Below are 21,982 nucleotides of genomic sequence, written 5' to 3' on the forward strand. Positions count from 1 at the left end.
ATTGAGCAAAAACAGCTCAGGACCAGGACTGAGTTCAAGCCCCAGCACTGCAATGTCAAAAGGAGAAAGAAAAGGAGGAATAAAGAAAGAAGAAAAGAAGCAAACCTTAACTTTAGGGTGAGGAGTATACCCTCGAAGTAGCCCAGAAATTCCTCAACGTAGGGTTATGAAGTATAGGCCCCCACTACTTTGTTTCCAGCTTTGATGGAGTCCCAAGAACTAGACTGGGGAAATTTGGGGGGAAATTTGAGGACAAAGTAACAATTTCAGAAAGGCCCTCTCAAACCTCAGCACTTCCTGAGGACCTATCCAGAACTGTGATGTGAGCACTCTACCTTATGGGGTCTGGGTATTTCTTGGTGCTCTGAGTACCCCACCCCAAACTGGGAGGGATGGAATGGAGGAAGCAGCAGCTACTGGCTGAGCCCAGGAAGACACAACAGCTCTGGCCACCACAAGAGAAGTACTACAACACCCACTAAAGGAAGTTGTAGATCTTCTGAGCAGGGGTCTGGGGGAGGGGGCAGTTCCAGGCACTGCATGGCCTCCTTGGACCTTCAGAATGAAATGCAATTAGGGAAGCAGGTGTAGCTGGGCCTCACATTGAACCCCTTTGTTCCCACCTCCATTCAGATGCCCGCCTCTGCAGAGCACCGGGTACAGCCCTGCGTGTGGGGACATGGCAAACATCTGAGGTATTTCCCTAATTCTCCAGGGGCCTAGAATGGCCAACCTCCTTCAGTCACCTGCTGGCTTTTCTCAGAAGCTGCCAGTAAAATCCCCACCAACTGGCCCATCTACGGGAGATGGGAAGCCCCTCTCCATGTGACCTGACAAGAGGCTGAGGTGCTGGGGAGGCATGTGCCTGTAATATCAGGCAGCGCCCTTACCCATGAGGGGTGGGAGACCATGGTAGGCCTGCAGGTGTGACAGGGAGGACATCACCAATGCATAACCCAAGTCCTATCGCTTCTGTGACAAGAGGTGGAAACAACACACCCAGGTCTGTGTAACTCTGATGCTCAGTTTCATCACTAGGGCTTGGGACTCTGGAACAAGTGCTCCACCTGGACATCCCTTTTGATAGCCTGTTTCCTCTTTGCAAGGATCCTGGACCCAGGATCCCTCCAGCAGAAACAAAAAAATCCTAGCTTGGCAGCCAAGAACAGTGATCCTGCCCTCCCATGGGCACTTCTAGGTAACAGCAGGCGGCAGTGGGCCTGCATTGTCCTTCACCCAGTTTGTGGACAGTCTCCTGGGGGAGCTAGCCCAGGATGCTTGAAAGCCTCACTGAAAGTGGGGTTCAGAAAGGCTTTCTTGAAACCCAATATGGCTTCTGAGCTGAAGCAAATGTTGCCTAAAGCAGTGAGGTAGGGTGAAATGAGACCGGAAACAACAGCTTCACCGGGGGAGTGGGGGCTGGGTAGAGCTAGCTCTCCTCTGCCCACTCCCCCAGCTCTGACAGCCTGGAGGTGGTGGACAAAGAGGAAGACTCCCATTCCTGTGGCTGTGTAGGCACTGCGCTTGTGCGGTGGAAACAGGAAAAGGAAGCCGCCTGGCTTGCAAATGCACCCGCCACCCAGGCCCAAAGACTCAGCAACCTCAGAAGGGTCAGTGCAAGATGAATTCAGACCTGGCAAAGGTCAGTGCCACCCCACAGGGGCTAAGCAAAGTCCTGACTAGCAGGTAACAGAGGACAGGAACACTGAGAAATAAAATGTTTCACATCTTCATAAAAGCAAAATCACCCCACCAGGAACCAAGTGACAAACTAGAGCATGCTAAGTAAAATGAACTCCAAGAGAGGGAAACGAGGTTTTTCTTTGTGGTGGTTTTTAATTCACTATGTGAAGGTATTTCTTTTCCTGTTGTTTCTTCCCCGTATGGTTTATTCCCTATTGTCACTGTTATCTAATTTTCATATCTGGCATATTGTATATACGTTTATTTGAATTAGGGAACAACAAAATGGTGAGATAGAGGATAAGGGGGAACCAATGCAACAGCAACACTCACAAGACAATATGTTGGAAATTTACAAAGTGGGGGTGCTGGGAGGAGGTAAAGTGAGAAAAACATAGGAGGTAACAATTTTTGACAAGAAATGTACTCACTACATATCTAACTGTAACCCTTCTGTACATTACCTTGACAATGAAAAAAAAAAAAAAACCATCAAGAATTCAATATGGATCTGACATGCCAGGTCCTTCTCTGCCAAATGAAAGGCTTGGGCCATTTCAAGCATTCTAAAAGCACTTGCCTCAGAGAGCACATTCACAATTCTTGAGTAAATAAGTACCACCTGCTCTCAGCATACCTGCTAATAGCCACTTACTCTAGGCAATTACCATTTTCACTCCACAGGCTCATGTTATGGAAATATAGATGCAATTGTGTGTTTGTGTTTGGTATTTTTGCCCACCAGGGTTAATGTGGGACTCACTCAGGTGGCATCTCTTGAATGTTCTTTTTTAGTGTCCTCTATCTGAATGGATACCACAGTTTGTCTGCCTCTTTATTGATGACGAATCTAGGTATTTCTCATTTAGGGCTTTCTTGTCTATTTAATTTGGCAGGTGTTTGTACTGCTGAAACATGCCTCCAGCCTTTCTTGTGCTGGTTATTTTCAAGATCCAGTTTTGCTGCCCCCCCCCCCCAGGTCCCTACCCATTTTAGGCTTTTCACTGAAACTAGGATTACAGGAACATTCTTAACACTCAAATCTCTATTGACAAAGGGTTTCATGGTGCTTTTCTGTCCAGGCTGGCCTTAGAGGTATAAGCCACTGGGGCCTGGCTTCACTTAAAAAGCTGCAATGAATCTTGTTCAAGTCTTTGGAGAACATAAGCCTCATTTCTCTTGGGCAGAACAGCTGTTGCTGAGCAGTCTTCTTCAAGTCGAGTGGTGATGTTTTTTAATATCATATTGGAAAAAAGTGTGTGTGTGTGTGTGTGTGTAGAATGGGAGAGTGAAACGGAATATTCCTTAACCATTCCCCAAACAAATTCTTTGAATTCATTGCGAGCATGGCCTTTTCCACACAGCCTGGCTTTATCCGCCAGGCCCACGGCCGCGCTACTTCACAGGGACCATTGGAACGTTGCCAGTTAGAACACGCCCAGGTGCGGTGTGGGCACGTGGCCACCTGGGTGGCCCACCCTGCCTCGCACTCACGGAAGATTCGGGAACAACGCAGCTTTTTCACTTCTTGCCTCAAGCCATATCACAGAAAGCGTTTCACACCTCCCGAGCAGTTCCCTTCAGATTCGCACTGAAAAGGCCCCAGCGTTTCCACTTGACCCCACACCCAGCGGGCCAACGCCCCTGCCCTCTCCTCCGTACCGGTCCACAGAAACAAACCCACCCTTCAGGTGAGGCCTGACTGCACCAGCCGACCGCCCACGCCACCGCAGCCCACTTCCCACAGCCACACAATAAGGAGATGATTTGTCTCTCACGGTTCTGAAGATACGGTGGGGTCACCTCCTGCAGGACTTCAGCTGCTTCTCCACAGCGCGGAAGGCAGCGGATCAAAGCACAGCAGGCAAAATTCCCTTTTATGACAGGCCCACTCTCGCGATAGCAGACCCAGTCTCGCGATAACATCAGTCCACGCTCCACGGAGCTGGGTGTTTGGGGCCTACTTGCCCTCATTGGGCTCCACATCGCAACGCTCTTAAACTAGGGCCGAGGTTTCCAGCACATAGCCTTTGGGAACACAGTCAGACCCCAGAAGGCTCCCAGAGCAGAGGAGCTCAGGTCAGTAACAAATCTGCAGGTGTGCTCCATTGACGCTCCAGCAGGTTGTCTCAATCTCACCTTTACTGACTCATGGTTGAGGGGCTCCAGGATGTTTGCAGCACCCTTGATCCCTATCTACTAGGAGGCCAGCAACCCCTTTCCAGGTGGCAAAATCACGAATAGTTTCAGGCTCTGCCAAATGCCTGCCCAACCCCCCCCGGGGTGGGGGGGAGAGGTGCCCCCAAAGGCGGCAGAGAAAGAACCATTTTTACAAACACCAACACCAGTCTCTCACCCTTGCTCTCTGAAAGGGAAAGATCAACTTTCCAGCACCATCACGCCAGATCCAGTGGGCCTGGTTGTGTCCAACAGGGAATTTACTCTTGGCAACCTCGTAAACCAAAACAAAACGCCACACTGCTTACTGGGAAAGATATGAAAATAAAATTCAAGAAAAGAGGTTAGAGAATTAGGAGGTAACAGCAACAATGAGGGAGAAACTGCGTGAGTGAGTTCCCACTGGTGAGCTGACACATCAGCCATGGTTCCCCACACTGGTCTCAAACGCCACACATGAGGCCACAGCTATGGTCCCGGGGGTCTGAACTCCACACCCAGTGTTTTCAGGAAGTGGTCCTAGTCAAAGTCTGTATCATTATATGAAAGTATATGCACACACACAAAACTTTACCCCACTCTTTAAAACGTGTGATGTTCTGGTAATTTTAGTTGGTTTGTTTTTTTTTTTTTTAACTGGGTTCATTTTATTTTTTAAAAAATACAAAAACATTGTATTATATCTTAGAAAAATTAGAAAAAATAAGAAAGTCAGACACATTACATGGTACAATTTTTAGATACGATTGACTAAAAATTATAAATATTTTGTTCCCTTGTAAAACAGCAAATCACAAAAACACATTTTAAAAACTCTTTGTGTACAATTCATGGAAACAATCCTATCTTTCATTAGTATGGAAAGGCCTGATTATAACAAGTATTTAAACACTCCAGAAATGTTCTGTACAGTAATTGCAAAAGTAAAAGTGGGCTGCAGGCACACTGACAGTGCAAACCACTTTAAACAGTAAGAGGAATTCAGTTAGCCTTGAGATACCATTCCACACAGGACTTGCACGGTCCCTGCAGGGCCGTCTTCTGCACCCACTGTTTAGGAGTTCTGCCCCCTGGCAGTGCAGTATACGAAGCCAGAGTGAGACCAGCAGTGTGTGCTATGCATGCCGTGCACACCTGTGCACAGCCACATGTGAGCAGAAAGCAGGAGCCTCCAGGCTGACGGCTTGGGCCTGTTAAGAGAGGTCCACGGGAGCCCCTGGGCTGAAGCAGCTATGTCCAGGTCATTTCTAGCTGTGGTTGTGGAAAAGTATAGATGAAGAAGGAACGTTGTGCAGTTAGGCACAGCCTATATCCCACACCCAAAGCAGAAGTCTCCCCCACCCTACACGAGCTGCTGGACTCCCCAGCTTTCTCACAAGTCACCGGCTTCCTTGTTAAGTATCTTTCTTTATGACTTATGAGAGGTACTGGAGTCCCCCAGTATGAGACACAATCAAGCCACACAAAGGTTCCATTATTCTTTGTTGGCCTAATACACTGCCACTCGCAGAATGAATGACAATACTGAGACGCAGCTGAGAAGCCAATACCCATATTAGCCGCTAAATTTAGAAGGCACAGGTTAGATGAAAACTTAAATTTTACAAAAGCAACTACGAAAAATGAAATAAGAGTTGCCCTTCTATACGACAGCAACTATTTCCAGTCATAGAGTGAAGAGTCATGGAATTAAGTTCCAGTTCCCTGTTGTGTAAATAAACACACACTGAATCTCCAGCAATCTCTAGATGTGCCCATCTCTTTAGAAAGGCTGCTGCTCTGAGGATGGCACTACCATAGGAAAATATGAATTCTCCATCCTCCTCTAAACGCTTGTGCAGACATAAAAGTTTTAACCAGCCAACGGAATCCAGACTTCTCCATTACAACAGTCAATCTCATATTTCTCCACAATTGTAATTATCACTGCTGCCTGTGGGCTACTGCTGCTTATATATTAGAATTATTATTGGAAAGTTGATTTCATAAATACTATTCTCAATCCCCAAACAAGTTATATATGAAAATCTTCCTCTTTGCTCTTTTCAAATCAAATGCATACAAACTAACTCCAATTTTCTTTTGCTCCCCTCATTTTTATTGGGTATTTCCTGTACACCAGCTACAGAGGAAGGGAAGTTAAAAAGCTGCTCACTTAGCAAATCCTAACATCACACCTGAGCAACTAGAATAGCATTTTAAATCTAACTAGCACTGTCAACTGCCCTGCCATGTGCATGCAGTCTTCTTTATAAATTACTCAGTTTTCCAGTCAGCTTCTTTACCATTCAACACAATCCTCTCACAGCATGACTTGCAGGTGGTAGCACAGCATTCAGAGAGAGAGAAAGAGAGAGAGAGAGAGAGAGAGAGAGAGAGAGAGAGAGAGAGAGAGAGAGAGAGAGAGGGGGAGGGAGAGGGAGAGAGAGAGGGAGAGAGGAAGAGGTGAGAAGAGTACACATGGGTAAGAGGACATTCTCCTGAGGTGAGGGCAAAGAATGTGGGAATGACAAGGCCAGGGGCAGGGCAATGAGGAAGGAGAAGCTCAGTAGAGGCTAGGACAGCTCCCTGAGTATGTCACATCTAGACAAGCACCCAGGAAATGGCAGTGATGCCATGCTTCTCCATTGGAGCCCATCAGTGAGGCCTTCCATGCCACCAGATAGACTGGTCAAAACCACACTCAGTGGAGGAAACATACTGGCAAAGGGAAGCACCAGCCCCCAGCCTACAAAGGTTCTGATTATCCAGGGAATGAGGCCCCAGACCCCTGTTCTCCAAACCCCGGAGATGGTGGGGCTGCCCTCAGGTCGGCAATCTGCCTCCCTCAGGAGTGAATACAACAGTATCAGCTAACCGAATCTTTCAGAAGCTGAAAAGTTCAAAGATAGCATGAATCAAGAGTTTGGTGCACTGTTTTTTGGGTTTTTTTTTTTTTTTTCCTTTTTCAGGTAAGCCCTTATTTGCAGGAAGGTAAATGAGGCCTCCTTAGAACACTGAGCCCTTAAGAAGCAGGAGGGAATGAGAAGCAGCAGCTGACAGCTCTTTGCCACACTGGGTGTCCCCATGACGAGCCCCGTGGGAGCGCAGTCACTCTGTGGTCTTCTTTTCTTTCCAGTTCTTCTCTCTCTCCTCCAGTTCTGCCTGGGTGAAGGCTGCTGGCCCCCAGTTTGTGATCAGGTGAGGGTTCTTAGAACCTAAGAGACAAGCATGTTTAAAATGCAGGAAAGGTGCATCCTCCAGTGCACACCCCATTTCTCCATAGACAAACTCCCTAGCCTTTCTACCTCATTTCTTCCCTGAGAAATATCCCACAAAGCCAGATGTGCTAAGAGGACTACAGGACATACAGAAAGGGCCCTCTGTGCCTCTTATCAAAGTGTGGGCTTCATATATTTGAGCTAAATTGATTTGTTTTATTTTTTAAACGAGCAACTCAATATGCAAACACAACACAAAATAAATTCTAAGATTATATGTATCTTACTTAAAAAAATTCTTACCTGGTTCTATCAGTCGTATTAGTCCCTCATGATGGGCCACTTTGTCCTTCCAGCTCTTGGTCAAGTTAGTTGCCATCTCTAGCTTCTTTTTAACTCCCTGGAACACAATTGACTGTTTAAGGACCAGATAACAAGGGCTATGCTTGTGGGGTATTTCATTTAATGCTCAAAGCAATTCTAAGAAGTGGGAACTAACATTACCCTATCCTACAGCAATGGAAACAAAGATGCAGAGATTAAGTAATCTATCCATGGGAAGCACCATCAGAGCCAGGTCTGAAACTCAGGCCATCTGATTCCACAACCTACTCTTCACCACACTCACAAATGTGTGAAGACCCCGTGTATCACCTCTTTCTTTTTTTTTTCCCCCATACATACCCCACGTGTCTCTGGTCTGGCCTTGAATTTACAATCCTGCCTCAGTTTCTTAGAGTGCTGGGATTACAGGTATGCGCCATCATACCCAGCTTTTATTTTTATTTATTTGTTTGTACTGGGTTTGAACCAAGGCCTCACACTTGCTAGCACTGACAAGGAAATGTCAATTTGAATCAAATGTGTATTAATATAGTGACTGGTTTAAACACGTGTATTGGATTGTTCTTTCCTCCTCACCCCCCCCCACCTATGTAACTATATTCAATCCCCAGTGCTGCTAGCTTTGTCAGCAGTGGGTGCTAAAGAGACATTGGGAGCCCTCTCCAGGTGGCTCCGAGGACACCCCTGATGCTCACCCTTAGTGGTTTCAGCGGTACTTCCAGGGGCAGCTTCCCAAGAACTTCTCTGCACATGGCCCCTCCAAGGAGGTCTGGATCAAAGTACCATGAAGGGGCAGTACCTCCAGCAAACATATCTCATCCCTGGAGCTTGGCCTCAGGCCTAGGCTACTGCCCACATCAACCCTCCTCATGCTCTTTGAGTTGGCTTTTCAAACAGTTCTATTATGGCTAATAGCTTTACAAACTAAATTGCCCCCCACCTTACATCTCTGTATGGTTCCTGTCCTGTGGGGATTCTGATAGACATAACTCATACCCTAGAAAAGCTTCCTCTAGCTTCTCCTCTACACTATGAGCTTCTCCCTACAGCTTCACAGTGACAGATAGGCTAATGTTTATGTCTCAAAAAGTTTGGGGTTTTTTTTTTGGGGGGGGGGTGGTCATGGGGCTTGAAATGTGGGCCTTGGTGCTTCCCTGAACTTTTGTGCTCAAGGCTAGTATTCTACCACTTTAAGCCACAGTGCCATGTCTGGCTTTCTGGTGATTAATTGGAGGTAAGAATCTCATGAACTTTCCTGCCTAGGTTGGTTTCCACCTACCATTTTCAGGTCTCAGCCTCCAGAGTAGTTAGGATTACAGGTGTGAGTCACTGGCATCTGGCCTCTATTTTTACAGTGTAGGAGATGGAATCCAAGACTCATAAACACTAGGCAAACATTCTGCCAATGAGCTACACCTCCCACCCTCCTGAAGAGTTCCTAAGCACAGGGGCATGCAGCCACCTCATACTGCTCCAGCGCTTGCTTCCGCTCTTGCTCAAGCTGTGCCAGCTGCGCCATGGCCTGCTGCAGGGCCTGCTCCTTCTCCACACGCTGCTGTTCCAGCTCCTGCTTCTCTGCCTCTGTCATCTGTATGGCCTGCTGCTGCTCCAAGTGCCACTTCTCCAGTTCTGCCCTCTTGGAGGACTCTTCCTCCAGCAACCTGAAATGCAGAGGAGACCCAGTCACATCCTGCCTGCCTGACTCAACAGAGGCATTTCAGAGAATGGGATTTCTTTTCTTTTCTTTTTCTTTTTCTTTTTTTTTTTTTTTTTGCCAGTCCTGTGGTTTGAACTCAGTCCTGAGCACTGTGCTTTCCTTGGGCTTTCTTAAGGGGTAGAGCTCACCACTTGAACCACACTATTTTTTCTATGTATGTGTACCAAGAAATTGAACCCATGCATGCTAGGTAAGCACTCTACCACTAGGCCAAACTCCTGGCCCCAAGAGTTTTCTCTTCTTAAAAAAAAATTGGGGGCGGGAGCAATGGCTCACGCTTGTAATCCTAGTACTCAGGAGGCTGAGATTTGAGGATCAAGGTTCAAAGCCAGCCTGGGCACAAAAGGAACTGAGACTCATCTCCAATTAACCTCTAGAAAACGAGAAATGGGGCTTGGCTCAAGGGTAGAGCAGCAGCGTTGAGCTGAAGAGCACAGGCACAACACCCAGGCCTAGGTATAGGGTGGTAGCCTTGAACTGAAGAGCTCAGCGACAGCTCCCAGACCGACCCCCATGATCCACACACACACACACAAAAATTATTGTTATAAAGGTGATGTGGGGGGGGTGTAACAGTTATGTAAATCATGTAAAAAGTACATGTCTTTTTTGACAAAGTCATCCCTTCCTTTGCTGTGTTCCAGTGAGAAGAGGAAAGGCAGAGAAACACCTCACTGTGACAATACTGGCAAGCGGCCTACAAGCCTGCTCCAAGCTCTCTCAGTCTTACCTTTTTCAGAGAAAAGGACTATTTTTGCACTGCTGTATGTGAGGCTGAGTGTGTGTACTTTCCACTATTCCTCACAGGGACCGGGGAACAACTACTGTTGCTCACCTTTTAGCCATGAAGAAAGTGAGGCACAAAGGGTAAGTAAGGGGCCTTAGTGAAGGCACCACCTGCCAGGGAATGAGCCAAGCTTTAAAATGTGCCTGGTTGCTCCATTAAAACATTTCTTCATCTGATAAAGACCTATTGTCAAGGAAAAAGCTGATAATGAAAATGAAGCAAGGAGAACAATGGGTACAGTTTACTGAACAGTGACTACCTGCCAGGCACCTTACCCTCATTATTCCTAATCCCCCCACAATCCTGTAAGGGATTATCCCTGCCTTGCAGATGAAGCAATGGAAAGCAATAGAACAGGTCATAATGGCTGTGTGACTCCAAAAAATGATCTTCAATAACAGGTTACCGATTAGAGATTACCCAGCTGCGTAAGTATTTAAATAAACAAACAGACACTCAGCCCTAACCTACACTGTAAGTGCAGGTGGTGTGGTCAGATGCCAGTCCTGGTCAGGACACATGACCACTAGCATCTGCAGCAAGGAAATAGAGAAAGTGGCCGTGTGCCCTTCTCCACTCCATACCCTTCCATACTGTTCCTGGGGGCCTGCTGGGGTGCGATGCCCATGGCTGATCACAGCACTGCTCAGGTGGTCCAAAGGTGGACTTCACTCCACGTGTATTTATTATGATACCCTGTGTGTTCCTCTGGGCATTTGTAGGGAACTAAGCTGTCCAGCACCTGAATTCCCCTCTCCCCCCACACCAGCCCGCCCTCCCCACCTCTTTTAGGCATCTAGAAAATCTGCACTGCAGAAGTCCTGATGAGAGGCAGTGCTCATGCCCATCACACACCATGGGGACCACACACCTGCTCCCATCCTTGGCAGCAAGAGCTGATGCCCCTCTTGGAACTCTGACTCCACAGCCACTGACACAAAGAATCTGACAGTGAACTGATCTTGCATGTGACAGCAGTATCCAGTGCCAAGTGGTAGCAAGAGCAATGGCTCTGATGACACTCGGTACCATGTGAGTGGGATCTCCCCCGGGCTCTTCTGTAGCCTGGGCTGGCTGCAGTTTGACTTCTCACTCTCCCTTAGTTCTTGCCAGTGCTTCAAGGACTGACCACCTGCCTTCCCATGGAATTGGTAAACCACCTGAGAGCTTCCCAGTAGTTTATTTTATTGTTTCATGGAAATCAAGTCAGTTTCTGTGATTTGCAAACAAACCTGTGACTAAAGACCTTAGCACCTCTCTCCCTTTCTGTGCACAGGCTTCCTCATTTATAGAAAAAGCAATCCCCTGAGCACATGTGCACCTGTAGTCCCTGCCACTCAAGAGACTGAGGTGGCACAGGCCAGCCTGGGGAGCAAAGGGAGATCCCACCTCAAAAAAGGGCAAACACACACATACACACACACAACACACAAAAACAAGGGCTGAAGTCTTGAACGTGCTAATGCATGTAAGGAACTTCAAGGCCATGCAGAAAGTGCTGAGTGAACAGCAACTCACATTACTGCCGTGGGACCATGACTTCATCTGGACACGTCACGTCTATTAAGACTGCCTAGGAATGGGAGGTTTTTGGCAAATGCATCACAGGGAAGTGAAACCCTGATTCCTTTTATATGAACTGCTATTCAACCAAGTCTCCTGAATCCTGTACTTGTTCTTCTGATATTTTAAATAATCTCCTCAGTCTGAAACTATCATTGTACCCTGTCAGCATCTTTTTTACATTCTCTGCAAGCTGTATCTTTCCCATCTACAAATGAGATAAAGGAACAGAAAGCAGCACTCTGTGGGAATAACTAAGTCTGCATTACCTCAGTGCCTCTTCACTACTCTATAAAGTTGGCAATTATCCCAAAGTTACACAACCAGGACATATTATGGTTGAAATTCAAAATACCTACTCATCACTGTGAAACCTAGTCTCTAACTGCCTTCAAGATGGAAAATGTGTTAGAGCAAATTAGACACTATGTGGCCTCGACAGGGAGAACTTGAACCCATTCATCCATTCAGAAAGAATTCCTTGGAGCCAGGTGGTGACTTACTCCTGTAATCCTAGCTACTCAGGAGGCTGAGATCTGAAAATCAAGGTTCAAAGCCAGCCTGGGCACAAAAGGACCTGAGACGCTTATCTCCAATTAACCTCTAGAAAACAGGAAGTGGGGCTTGGCTTAAGGGTTGGTAGCCTTGGGCTGAAGAGCTCAGAGACAGCACCCATGCCGAGTTCAAGCCCCATGCCCCCCCCCAACACACACACACAAAGAAAAGAAAAGAAAAGAAAGTAAGTATTCCTTGGGCACTGTTTGCTAGGTACTACACCAGCTAAGGGTAATGCAAGCATGACTAAAGAATGCTCCTAGGCCTTTCAGCTCTAAACTTCAATGGGAAAAATTACAATGAGATACAAGTATAGTTCCGCTTCCAGAAATTTCCAGAACTTAAATTTTCCAAATGCTAAAACTTTCCATTCAGAAGAGGCCAGATAATCTTCAAGACTGTAAATTTTAAAACAATGAATTTAAATTTTAATTTAAGAGCCAGGAGCATGGCCTAATGGTAGAACGCTCACCTGGCACGCATATGGTTCAATTTCTTGGAAACATATATATGGAAAAAGTAAGATCCAGGTAGTACAAGCCAATGTTCTTATATATACTTAATTTTCTACAAAAGCTCTTTTACAGAAACTTACAACACTGACAGAGAAGTAACCATTTGTGAAAAGGGCACTAAGAAGCCACATCTTCTATTCCAGGTACAACTCACTACTGACATAGGAAAGGACACAGAGTTACCTAAAACACCTTTTCTGGGCACCAATGGCTCAAGTCTACACTCCTAGCTATTTAAAAAGCTTAAATCTGAGAATAGGGGTTCAAAGCCAGCCTAAACAGACATTAAGACTCTCTATCTCCAATTTCACACCCCCTGTCCCCCAAAAAATCTAGAACTGGGGTCTCAGTTTTATTTTATTTTATTCTCCTGATGCTATGAAGACACAAAATTGAAAATTCTTGTCTGAAAATATGATTATCATATATTATACATCTTATTTTAGAAGCTCCAAGAAAAGAGAACATCTAATTTCAAAACTCTTCACACTAAGAGTTAAGGAATAATTACTGAAGGAATGGAGCCAATTCTGATCGGTCAAATAGAAACTGCATATCACTTTCTTATTCTCCCAACTGGCTATAGCTTTGGCCTGAGTTAGCCAAGTTGTTACCAGAGTTGATCTAGGTCCATTCTAGAATATGAGTAAAGGAATCACTGCTTTAAAATAGCTTCAAGTCCCTTTTTAGCACCACACACAATGCTTTCCCATGTGCCCCAGGATAAGAATAAATCCCTCAGCTGGCCAAGTCTCTGGGTCTCTCAACTTGAAGAACATATGAGCTCAGTCCCCACCAGGGCTATTTCTCCCACAGTGAGTAGCTGAGGTCTCTGCCACTCATCATCATCCCATGACCTTAGGACCCCTGGCAAAGTGCATACAATCAAAGTTTACAAACTGACCTGGCCTGAAGCTTCCGCACCATCTCTTCATCTTGCCGGGCCTGCCTCTCATCCTCAAGAGCCTCCTGAAGTTTTAGGTACATATCCTCTAGCTCCCGTACTCGCTGCAAATACTGTTCTAGTTCCGAGGACTTCTGTGCAACCTGTTCTTCCATCTGCTGTCTGATCTAAAGGGATACAAGGCCCATGGTTATGTTTAAATGCAGGTTCACTTCTCCCTCGGGGAAAGGTTCTTGAGGGATGCCCACGGCCACCACGCATCAGGGTGACAGGACCATGTTCCCACCTTTGAACTAGAGATTGGAAAATGATCACTGATGCCTGAGCCAGCTACCCAAGAATACAACTACAACTCAATTCTCAGTTATTCTTTGGAATATTTTCCATCCTGTCCACTCAACATCTGATACGTCATGTAAAAAAGTATGTTCCCATATAATTTCCTTTCTGTCTTACAGCCACACCTTTTACCAAATCTATTCTGAAATAAATGAACCTTTCTCTAGACAAAGAAGCCCAAGTAGCAGGAATCTGCCCAGCCTAGGGCCAAGTTAGTATAGGCTACCCCTTCCCCACTCATGGAGCCACAACCCGGGGGGAACTCTACAGTTAAGTCAGTGTCTTAACAAGAGTACAAAGGATTCAGTGTGTATGTGTGCATGTGTGTGCATGCACACATGCATGTGTGTGAACGTGCATGTAAGCATGCAGAGAACAAGAGTATGGTTCTTCCCTGCTGTTGAATCCTAGCCAGATGCCAATGGCTCAAGCTTATAATCCTAACTATTCAGGAGACTGCAATCTCAGCATCTCAACTGGAAGCCAGTCCAGCCAGACAACTCCTAGAAAGTCTTATCTCCAATTAACCAGTCTAAAACCAGAAGTGTAGCTCAAATAGTTCTGTTACTCTTGAGCAACAAATAAAGCTAAGCAGGAATATGACTCCCCTTGATTTCAAACACACAAAGTTTGGGGCCGGAAGTATGGCTTAGTGGTAGAGTGCTTGCCTAGCATGCATGAAGATCCAGTTTGATTCCTCAGTACCATGTACATAGAAAAAAGCTAAAAGTGGTTCTGTGACTCAAGTGGTAGAGCTCTAGCCTTGAGAAAGCCCAAGGACAGTACTCAGGCCCTGAGTTCAAGCCAGGACTGGCAAACACACATACACATACACACACAAAGTTTTGATCCTTGACTTAAAAAGTAAAAGATAAGGACACTGTGAACATAATATCATACCAATTAGTGTGTATCGCTGCAGTTTACAACATATTCTCAGTAGCATTTGTTCCTTTTGCCCTCATTAACATTCAGGAGAGATGACAGGTTAACCCCAGCACTTATTAAGACAAAACTTGCACTCAGTGAGGGGGAAAAAAAACAGCAGAAGAGAGGAAGGCCAGGTCCAGGCTGTGAGTATAGCACTGCCCACACATCACTCCTGTCTTCCTCCCAGAACACAAACAGCTCTCTGAACACTAAGCTATCATGAAGCTAAAGTAAATGTCAGAAGCACATTTGGGAACTGGGATCAACACTCTGCACATAGCATTGCACTGTGGGAGAAACCCTGTGGTCTAATTAGCAACTAGCTATATACAGCAAGCAGGACTTGGAACCTCTGAAATAAAGCAGAGCTGTCAATAGCAGCTAACCAGAATCTAGATCTCTTATGAGTTCAGACCCCCCACTTCGCTCACTACAGAAGAGAACTGTCATAGAACCTGTGCTTACTTTCTCATAGCTATTATTTTCCAAACCACAATCTTTTTTTTTATGCTATCATGCAACAAAACCTTTATTAACATTTTGAACAGGTTCAGCTATTACTGAAACTGGTTCAAACCACAATCTTTTAAGAAAAGGATATTACTAATAATTATCCCAGGATGACAGAATCTATCCCAGGCAACTCAGGATATACAGTCATACTAACCAAGCATTTATCATGTCATTTCATAAACTTCTGCTTAGAGGTCTTAAAAATCAGTCCTCTCTTTCATCTTTACATCTCTGGCCTGGTACCTAGTACACAGAAAGTGCTTAAGACAGGGGAAATAAATGAACAGCAAAGCCAGTGTTAAGAGAGCTAAGACTGGTTTAGGTGGCACACACCTATAACAGTTATTTGGGAGTCATAGATTGGGAACTTGGTCTGAAGCCAGCATTAAGCAAAAATGTGGAACCCTATCTTAAAGCAAAAATGAATGGAGGTGTGTGGCTCAAGTGGTACACAGCATTTGTTTATTTGCTTAGCAGTATATGGCTAATGTCCTGAGTTCAAGCCCAATACCACCAAAAATACTTATTTTTTTTTGCCAGTCTTGGGCTTGAGCTCAGGGCTTGAGCACTGTCCTTGGGACTTTTCTCAAGGCTAAAGCTCTACCAATTGAACTTCGGCACCACTTCCAGCTTTTTTTTTTTCTATGTATGTGTTACTGAGGAATTGAACTCGGGTCTTCGTGCATGCTAGGCTAGCACTCAACCACTAGGCCAAACTCCAGGCCCCCAAAAATACTTTTAAAAAGACTTTATTCCAGCATTCTAGACCCCCTCCCTGCCTTAAATCCACCACCTACAATAATGTGGTTGGCTCTGAGAGCTCAGATGGCAGCTTCCCCAGCCAAGGGGTCCTTACCAGCTTCTCACGCTCTAGCTCTGTGCTGAACCTGGCCTGTAATTCCACTTGAGTCTCCAGGCGTTTTTTTTCCTCTTCTGCGGCACGAGATGCTGCTTCCTCCAGTTTCTACCAATCAAAAACCCATACCCAGAAAAGCAGGATTGAAGTATATGAGATAAACAGAGTCTTACTTAGGCATACAAGAGCCAAATATTGTCAACATTCAATAAAAATAGAAGAAAAACTGTTAGGTCCATTCGAATTCCATCCCAACAATTTGCCCAGTCAACACCAAAACAAACGAGGTAAACAGAAGTACTCTGGTAAGCCACAGCAACATTTTGCAAAGAAACTGAGTTATGTCACCTGTACCCATATTCATGCGGGTTGACATCCATTTCGTGAGCTCTTCCTGTATAGTTCTATTATCCTACACATTACTCCTTAATACTTGTACCAGAGCTCCTGCCAAAAGGGTAGCAAATCCTTTTTCCCCTCAGATCTTCTCCTCAGTAGAGCAAGTATAACTGGTAGCAATTAAAACAAAACCACTTAAAGGGCATAGAGCAAAAGAAAGCATTTATCTACAAAAACCTGCTAGAAGCTGGAGTGGTAGCTCAATGGTGGAGTGTGCCTAGCATATAAAGGCCCTGGTTCAATCTCCAGCATCCCTCAAAAAACAAAAAAACAAAGAAAGAAAGAAAGAAAGAAAGAAAGAAAGAAAGAAAGAAAGAAAGAAAGAAAATTTACTAAATCTTAGAACACTGACAGTTTACAGCATGTCTGGCATAATGCACTCCCTTTTATTTCCCTTTACAGTGAGAAGGAAGTTCCATTCCTAGTAAATGAAAGCCACAGAGGGGCTCCTTCTGCCATCAGATCACAGTCCAGGGCTATGCTCTCCCCAGGAGAGCCAGACCTCCAGTATTTTTCACCCTCCTGAGCTCTTTCTGCAGAAACTCGATGCCAGGCAAGATGCTGAGAGGCCTGGGGCTCTCCACCAGCCCCCACTCTCAGGTGGGCAGACTGAGAAGAAAAGGCCTGATCATCCTCATCCCAATTCACTTGTAGGACAAAAACAGTACCACATGAAGGAAAGCAGTGAGGATTAAAGACTATCTCTTCTACCTAGTGACAGGCCCCAAATAAAGAAAAATTACTCCAAAAGAAGCACTTAGTAGGCCAGCACCTGTGGCTGTAATGCTAACTACTCAGGAGACTGAGGTCTGAGGATCTTGATTCAAAGCCAGTCCAGTCAGAAAAGATAATTGAAGACTCTTATTTCAACCACTCAAAAACTGGAAGTGGTGCTGTGACTCAAATAGTAGAGCTCTAGCCCTGAACACAAAGGTTCAAGGTCAGCACCCAGGCTCTGAATTCAAGCCCAACAATTGACAAAAAAAGAAGCACTTGGCTTCAGAACACAGTACAGACATTTTCCTCAGTCTCTGTTGCTTTCTATTGAAATAAGTGATTCTATTTGAAAAGGTGTAAAGGCACAAGTCTTAGGATACTTTCAAAAACAAGGGAGGTTCTGGTGGCAAATAACTAAGAGACAATTGATAGCTGTGTAATAAAACAAAGGCTCTGTGGCTCAAAGTTGTCGAGCTCTAGTCTTGAGCAAAAGAGCTCTGAACAACACCCAGGCCCTGAGTTCAAGCCCCAGGATAGACAAAGAATAACAAATCAAACGACAGACCAACCATCAGTGAGGCAGAACCAGAGGAAGAGACAGTGAAGCAGAGCCTTCATGTGGTAGGAACATGGCTCAGACTGGCCTTGACTACACATGGAACACTTAGGTTTCAGATACTAAGAAAAACAAGCAATCAGCCAAGAGTACCACAAAGGCAAACTGCATAATGGGGGGGGGGGGGGGAGGAAGAGGAGGAAGAGGAGGAGGAGGAGGAAGAGATGATCAGAGAGCTCTGCTAAATGAGGGTCATCAAGATGACTATGTATACCCAAAGCTATGCTTCTGAGGAACACAATGCGAGGCTTTCCTGCAATTAGAAAAGTCTTGGAAAGAGTCCAGTCCATGTCACTAAGCAAATAAATGAACAAACAACAACAGCCCTAGAGGCCGGGTGTCAGAACTAGTATCCATAGCTGTCATATTATCTTAGCCATCTAGCTTTCAATAAAAATTTATGAAATACAAAAAAAAAAATACTTGACAAAAAACAGGCAGAAGAAACTGCCTTTAAAGCAGGACAAATGGTACATTTACCAGAAGACTTCAAGGCAGTTACAAACAAGTTCAAAGAATTAATTAAAGGAAGCCAGGCATGGTGGCTCATGCCTGTAATCCTAGCTATTCAGAAGGCTGAGATCTGAGGATAGCACTGCAAAGCCAGCCCAGGACCCTAAAGCACTAAAGTCTGAGAGACTCTTATCTCCAATTAGCCACTACATAACTCTAAGTGGTGCAGTGGCCCAAGGGGTAGGGTGGTAGCCTTGAGCTGAAGAGCTCGGAGAGAGCGCCCAGGCCCAGAATTTGAGCCCCATGACTGACGCACACACAAAAAAATTAAAGGAAGCCATGCTTAAAGGAAAGGGAAGAATAATGATATTTCATCACATAGAGAATATTAAGAAAAAGATAAATTATAAAAGACAATAAATTGAGATTCTGAAGTTTAGTAACTGACATGAAAAAATTCAGTAGATTCAATATATACTTGACCTGCAAGATTCCACTGAAGAGATGACCAGAAATTAGGCCATCAGAAAAAAGAAAAAATAAATAAAAAATAAACAGAGCCTCAGAGAAATGAGTGGAACATCAGTATGTGCCCTAACATCTAAATAAGTAGAAGGGAAAGAGGAAATGGGGAAGAGGGAAATAGGTGAAAAACCAATACCTGAAAGTATATCATATCCAATATGATAGACACTACTCCACACATCTAAGAATTCATTGAATTCTAAATAGGATAAAAACAAAGAGCTCTATAAGATATTAAACAATAAAGCTTGTGCCAGACACCCCAAAACAACATCAACATTCTCAGGAAGATGGAATTTCTCGTCTTTCTCCTGTCAAAATGCAAATGTGCTCACTCTTTTTATAATAAGTCAATAAGATGTTTCTGCTGCCCTGAGACTAACTTACATTCAAGACTGGGAAAGCAGAGTTCCTGAGAGTGGCCTGGACAATGTTCTTGAGAAAACAAGTCACCAAAACCTCCTCCTGACACTGCACTAGCCTCATGTAGGTGAAACCAAAGCTCCCAAGGCAGCTGATGATTCTGCACTGAAATGACAAATCCACTTTCCTCACCTATATCCAAACCCACCTTCCTCACAGTCTCTAGCTCCTGCTGCTTGTTTTCATTGGCAGCCTGGAGTTCCTTCATCTGCCTCTCCAACTCCTCCTGCTCAGCCAGCAGCTTCTTACGGAGTTCTTTGCGGCGCTGGCGCGCCTCTTTGTGTGGGGGAGGGCTACCCAGCTTCAGCAGATGGATGGTAGAATGGATGGCTGTAAAATGTGTAAGAGAAAGAATAGGAAATACATTTTATTCTTTATATGTCTGTTACCCAAAAGGACAGTGGGAAGATAGAGACCCAGTGTGGATTCTGATTTTGTCAGTGAGTAGTGATAGATCCTAAATAAGCATCAAATCTTTGCAATATCAGTATCTTCTTCTCCAAGTCCAGAACTGTTAACTGTACAACAGAACTTAGAGAGACATTCCTTTTGGGAATACTGGATTGCCTTTTAAGAACTTCTGACAACACTTAACACCTTTCTGTCTAACATACAATAAGGGCAAAGCTAAAGTTGCCTGGTATAATGAATCTGTCCCTAATTTATACCTTTTAAAACCCCGTCCCTATACACTTCCTTTCTGAAAGTGTAAAAGGTAACAGTAGCTACCACTTAGTGATAATATTCATTAATACATATAAAGAGTATCATGTTAGGTAAGTGAAGAATCAACTGTGGAGCACAGTACTGAGGTTTGAACCTAAGACCTTGTACTCGCTAGGATGACAATCTACACTGAGCCATGTTTCAGCCCAATTTTTGTAAATTCTACACGCATATCCTTTATAGCATAATCTCATATTATTTTGTGCCAAGAATAGGCCTTGAACTCAGAGGTTTGCAGCTCTCTTTGGCTTGCTTACTCATACCTGGTACTACCACTTGAGAAACACCTTCAGTCTGGCTTTTTTTTGTGTGTGACATGGGGCTTGAACACTGGGTTTGAATGCTGTCCCTGAGCTCTTCAGCTCAAGGCTACCACTCTACCATGTTGAGCCATAGTGCCACTTCCCAGTCTGGCATTTTTGCTGGCTAAATGGAGATGAAGTTTTGTGGACTCTTCTAGCCATGCTATCTTCAGAACTGTAATCCTTCTGGCAGGGAGTTTGGCCTATTGGTTAAAGTGCTTGCCTAGCATGCATGAAGACCCGGGTTCGATTCCTCGGTACCACATACATAGAAAAAAGCCGGAAGTGGTGCTGAGGCTCAAGTGGTAGAGCTCTAGCCTTGAGAAAGTCCAAGGACAGTGCTCAGGCCCTGAGCTCAAGCCCAGGACTGGCAAAAAAAAAAAAAAAAAACAAAAACCTGTAATCCTTCTGGACGCCAATGGCTCATGGCTGTAATCCTAGATACTCAAGAGGCTGAGATCTAAGGATATGGATTTAAAGTCAGCCTGGGGAGGAAGCCTGTGAGACTCTTTTATCTCCAATTAATCACAGAAGAAAAAAAAAAAAGCTGGAGATGGAACTGTGGTTCAAGTGCTAGAGCACTAGCTTTCAGGGGAAAACAAAAACAAAAGCAAACTCGCTCAGGGACAGCTCCTAGGCCCTGATTCAAGCCCTAGGATTGGGACTAAAAAGAAAAACAATCATGCAATCCTTGGACTTCACCCTCCTTACTAGCTAAGATTACAGATGTAAACTACCAGCTTTGCTTTTATTTTGAGATAGGGTGTCACTTTTTGCCCAGGGCAGACCTAGTCTTCCTATTTATGCTAGACAACAGAAGTACACCACTGTATCTAGTTTTTTACTGGTTGAGACTGAAGTCTCAAAAACTTTTTAGCCAGGCACTGGTGGCTCACGTCTGTAATCCTAGCTACTCAGGAGGTCGAGATCTGAGGATCGGAGTTCAAAACCAGCCCAGGCACAAAAGTCCATGAGACTCTTATTTCCAATTAACCACCAGAAAACCAGAAGTAGCACTGTGGCTTAAGTGGTGGAGCACTAGCTTGAGCTGAAGAGCACAGGGACAGCACCCAAGCCCAGAGTTCAAGACCCACAACCAACCAAAAAAAAACAAACAACAAAGCAAAAACCTTTGGCCCAGGCTGGCCCCAGATTGTGATCTTCCAGGTCTCTACCTCCTAAATATATAGGATTCCAGGGGCTAGACGTAGAACACAGGATAGTGTAACCATTTTTTTCCAGCTACTACATCACATTTAGAAACAACAAATGAAAGAAAAAAGAAAAAAAAATCTTAGCATCTTTCATGAGATTCAAAAATACAAAGTCAAAGCTCTCAAATTTTATTATAGAAAATAATAAAAGCTGCCTTACCCTGAATCCACTCTTGTTTCTTCTTTTTATCTGAAGCACTAATTTCAAAGGTCTTATCAAGACATTTTATTAGAAAAAGGCATTTCCTACCATCTTTATCAGGCAGAGGCTAAAAAGAAAAGCACAGTTAGTTGTTTAAGTTTTTATTCTTTTTTTGCTTTGTGTTGTTGTGTTTCTAAGAAAGGATCTCATTATGTAGCCCAAGACAACTTTGAATTTCTAATCCTCCTGCCTCAGCCTCCTCAAGTACTTAGTTACAGATGTGCCAACATGCCTGGCACTTAACTGCAATAATTATTATTTATACCCATCTGACTGAGATTCATCGTCAATTAACATATAATGTAAATTACTGATTTATT

General features: G+C 44.6%; 1 protein-coding gene across 1 annotated transcript in view; it reads right to left on the bottom strand.

The window, feature by feature from the left end:
- Positions 1 to 6,282: 6,282 nt before the first annotated feature.
- The window catches only part of Swap70 (switching B cell complex subunit SWAP70), a 66,506-nt gene continuing 50,806 nt past the window's right edge, over positions 6,283 to 21,982 (bottom strand). The window contains exons 6-12 of the mRNA XM_090348163.1: positions 21,621 to 21,729; positions 19,367 to 19,548; positions 16,086 to 16,193; positions 13,448 to 13,614; positions 8,869 to 9,067; positions 7,365 to 7,461; positions 6,283 to 7,058 (exon numbers count right to left, since the gene is read on the bottom strand). Of these exons, the coding sequence (XP_090204289.1) occupies positions 6,952 to 7,058; positions 7,365 to 7,461; positions 8,869 to 9,067; positions 13,448 to 13,614; positions 16,086 to 16,193; positions 19,367 to 19,548; positions 21,621 to 21,729 (969 nt within the window). The 3' untranslated portion in view covers positions 6,283 to 6,951. The remainder of the gene's footprint in view (positions 7,059 to 7,364; positions 7,462 to 8,868; positions 9,068 to 13,447; positions 13,615 to 16,085; positions 16,194 to 19,366; positions 19,549 to 21,620; positions 21,730 to 21,982) is intronic.

This window comes from Megascapheus bottae, chromosome 16, assembly GCF_031878675.1.
Source record: "Megascapheus bottae isolate mThoBot1 chromosome 16, mThoBot2.hap1, whole genome shotgun sequence".
Taxonomy (NCBI): domain Eukaryota; kingdom Metazoa; phylum Chordata; class Mammalia; order Rodentia; family Geomyidae; genus Megascapheus; species Megascapheus bottae.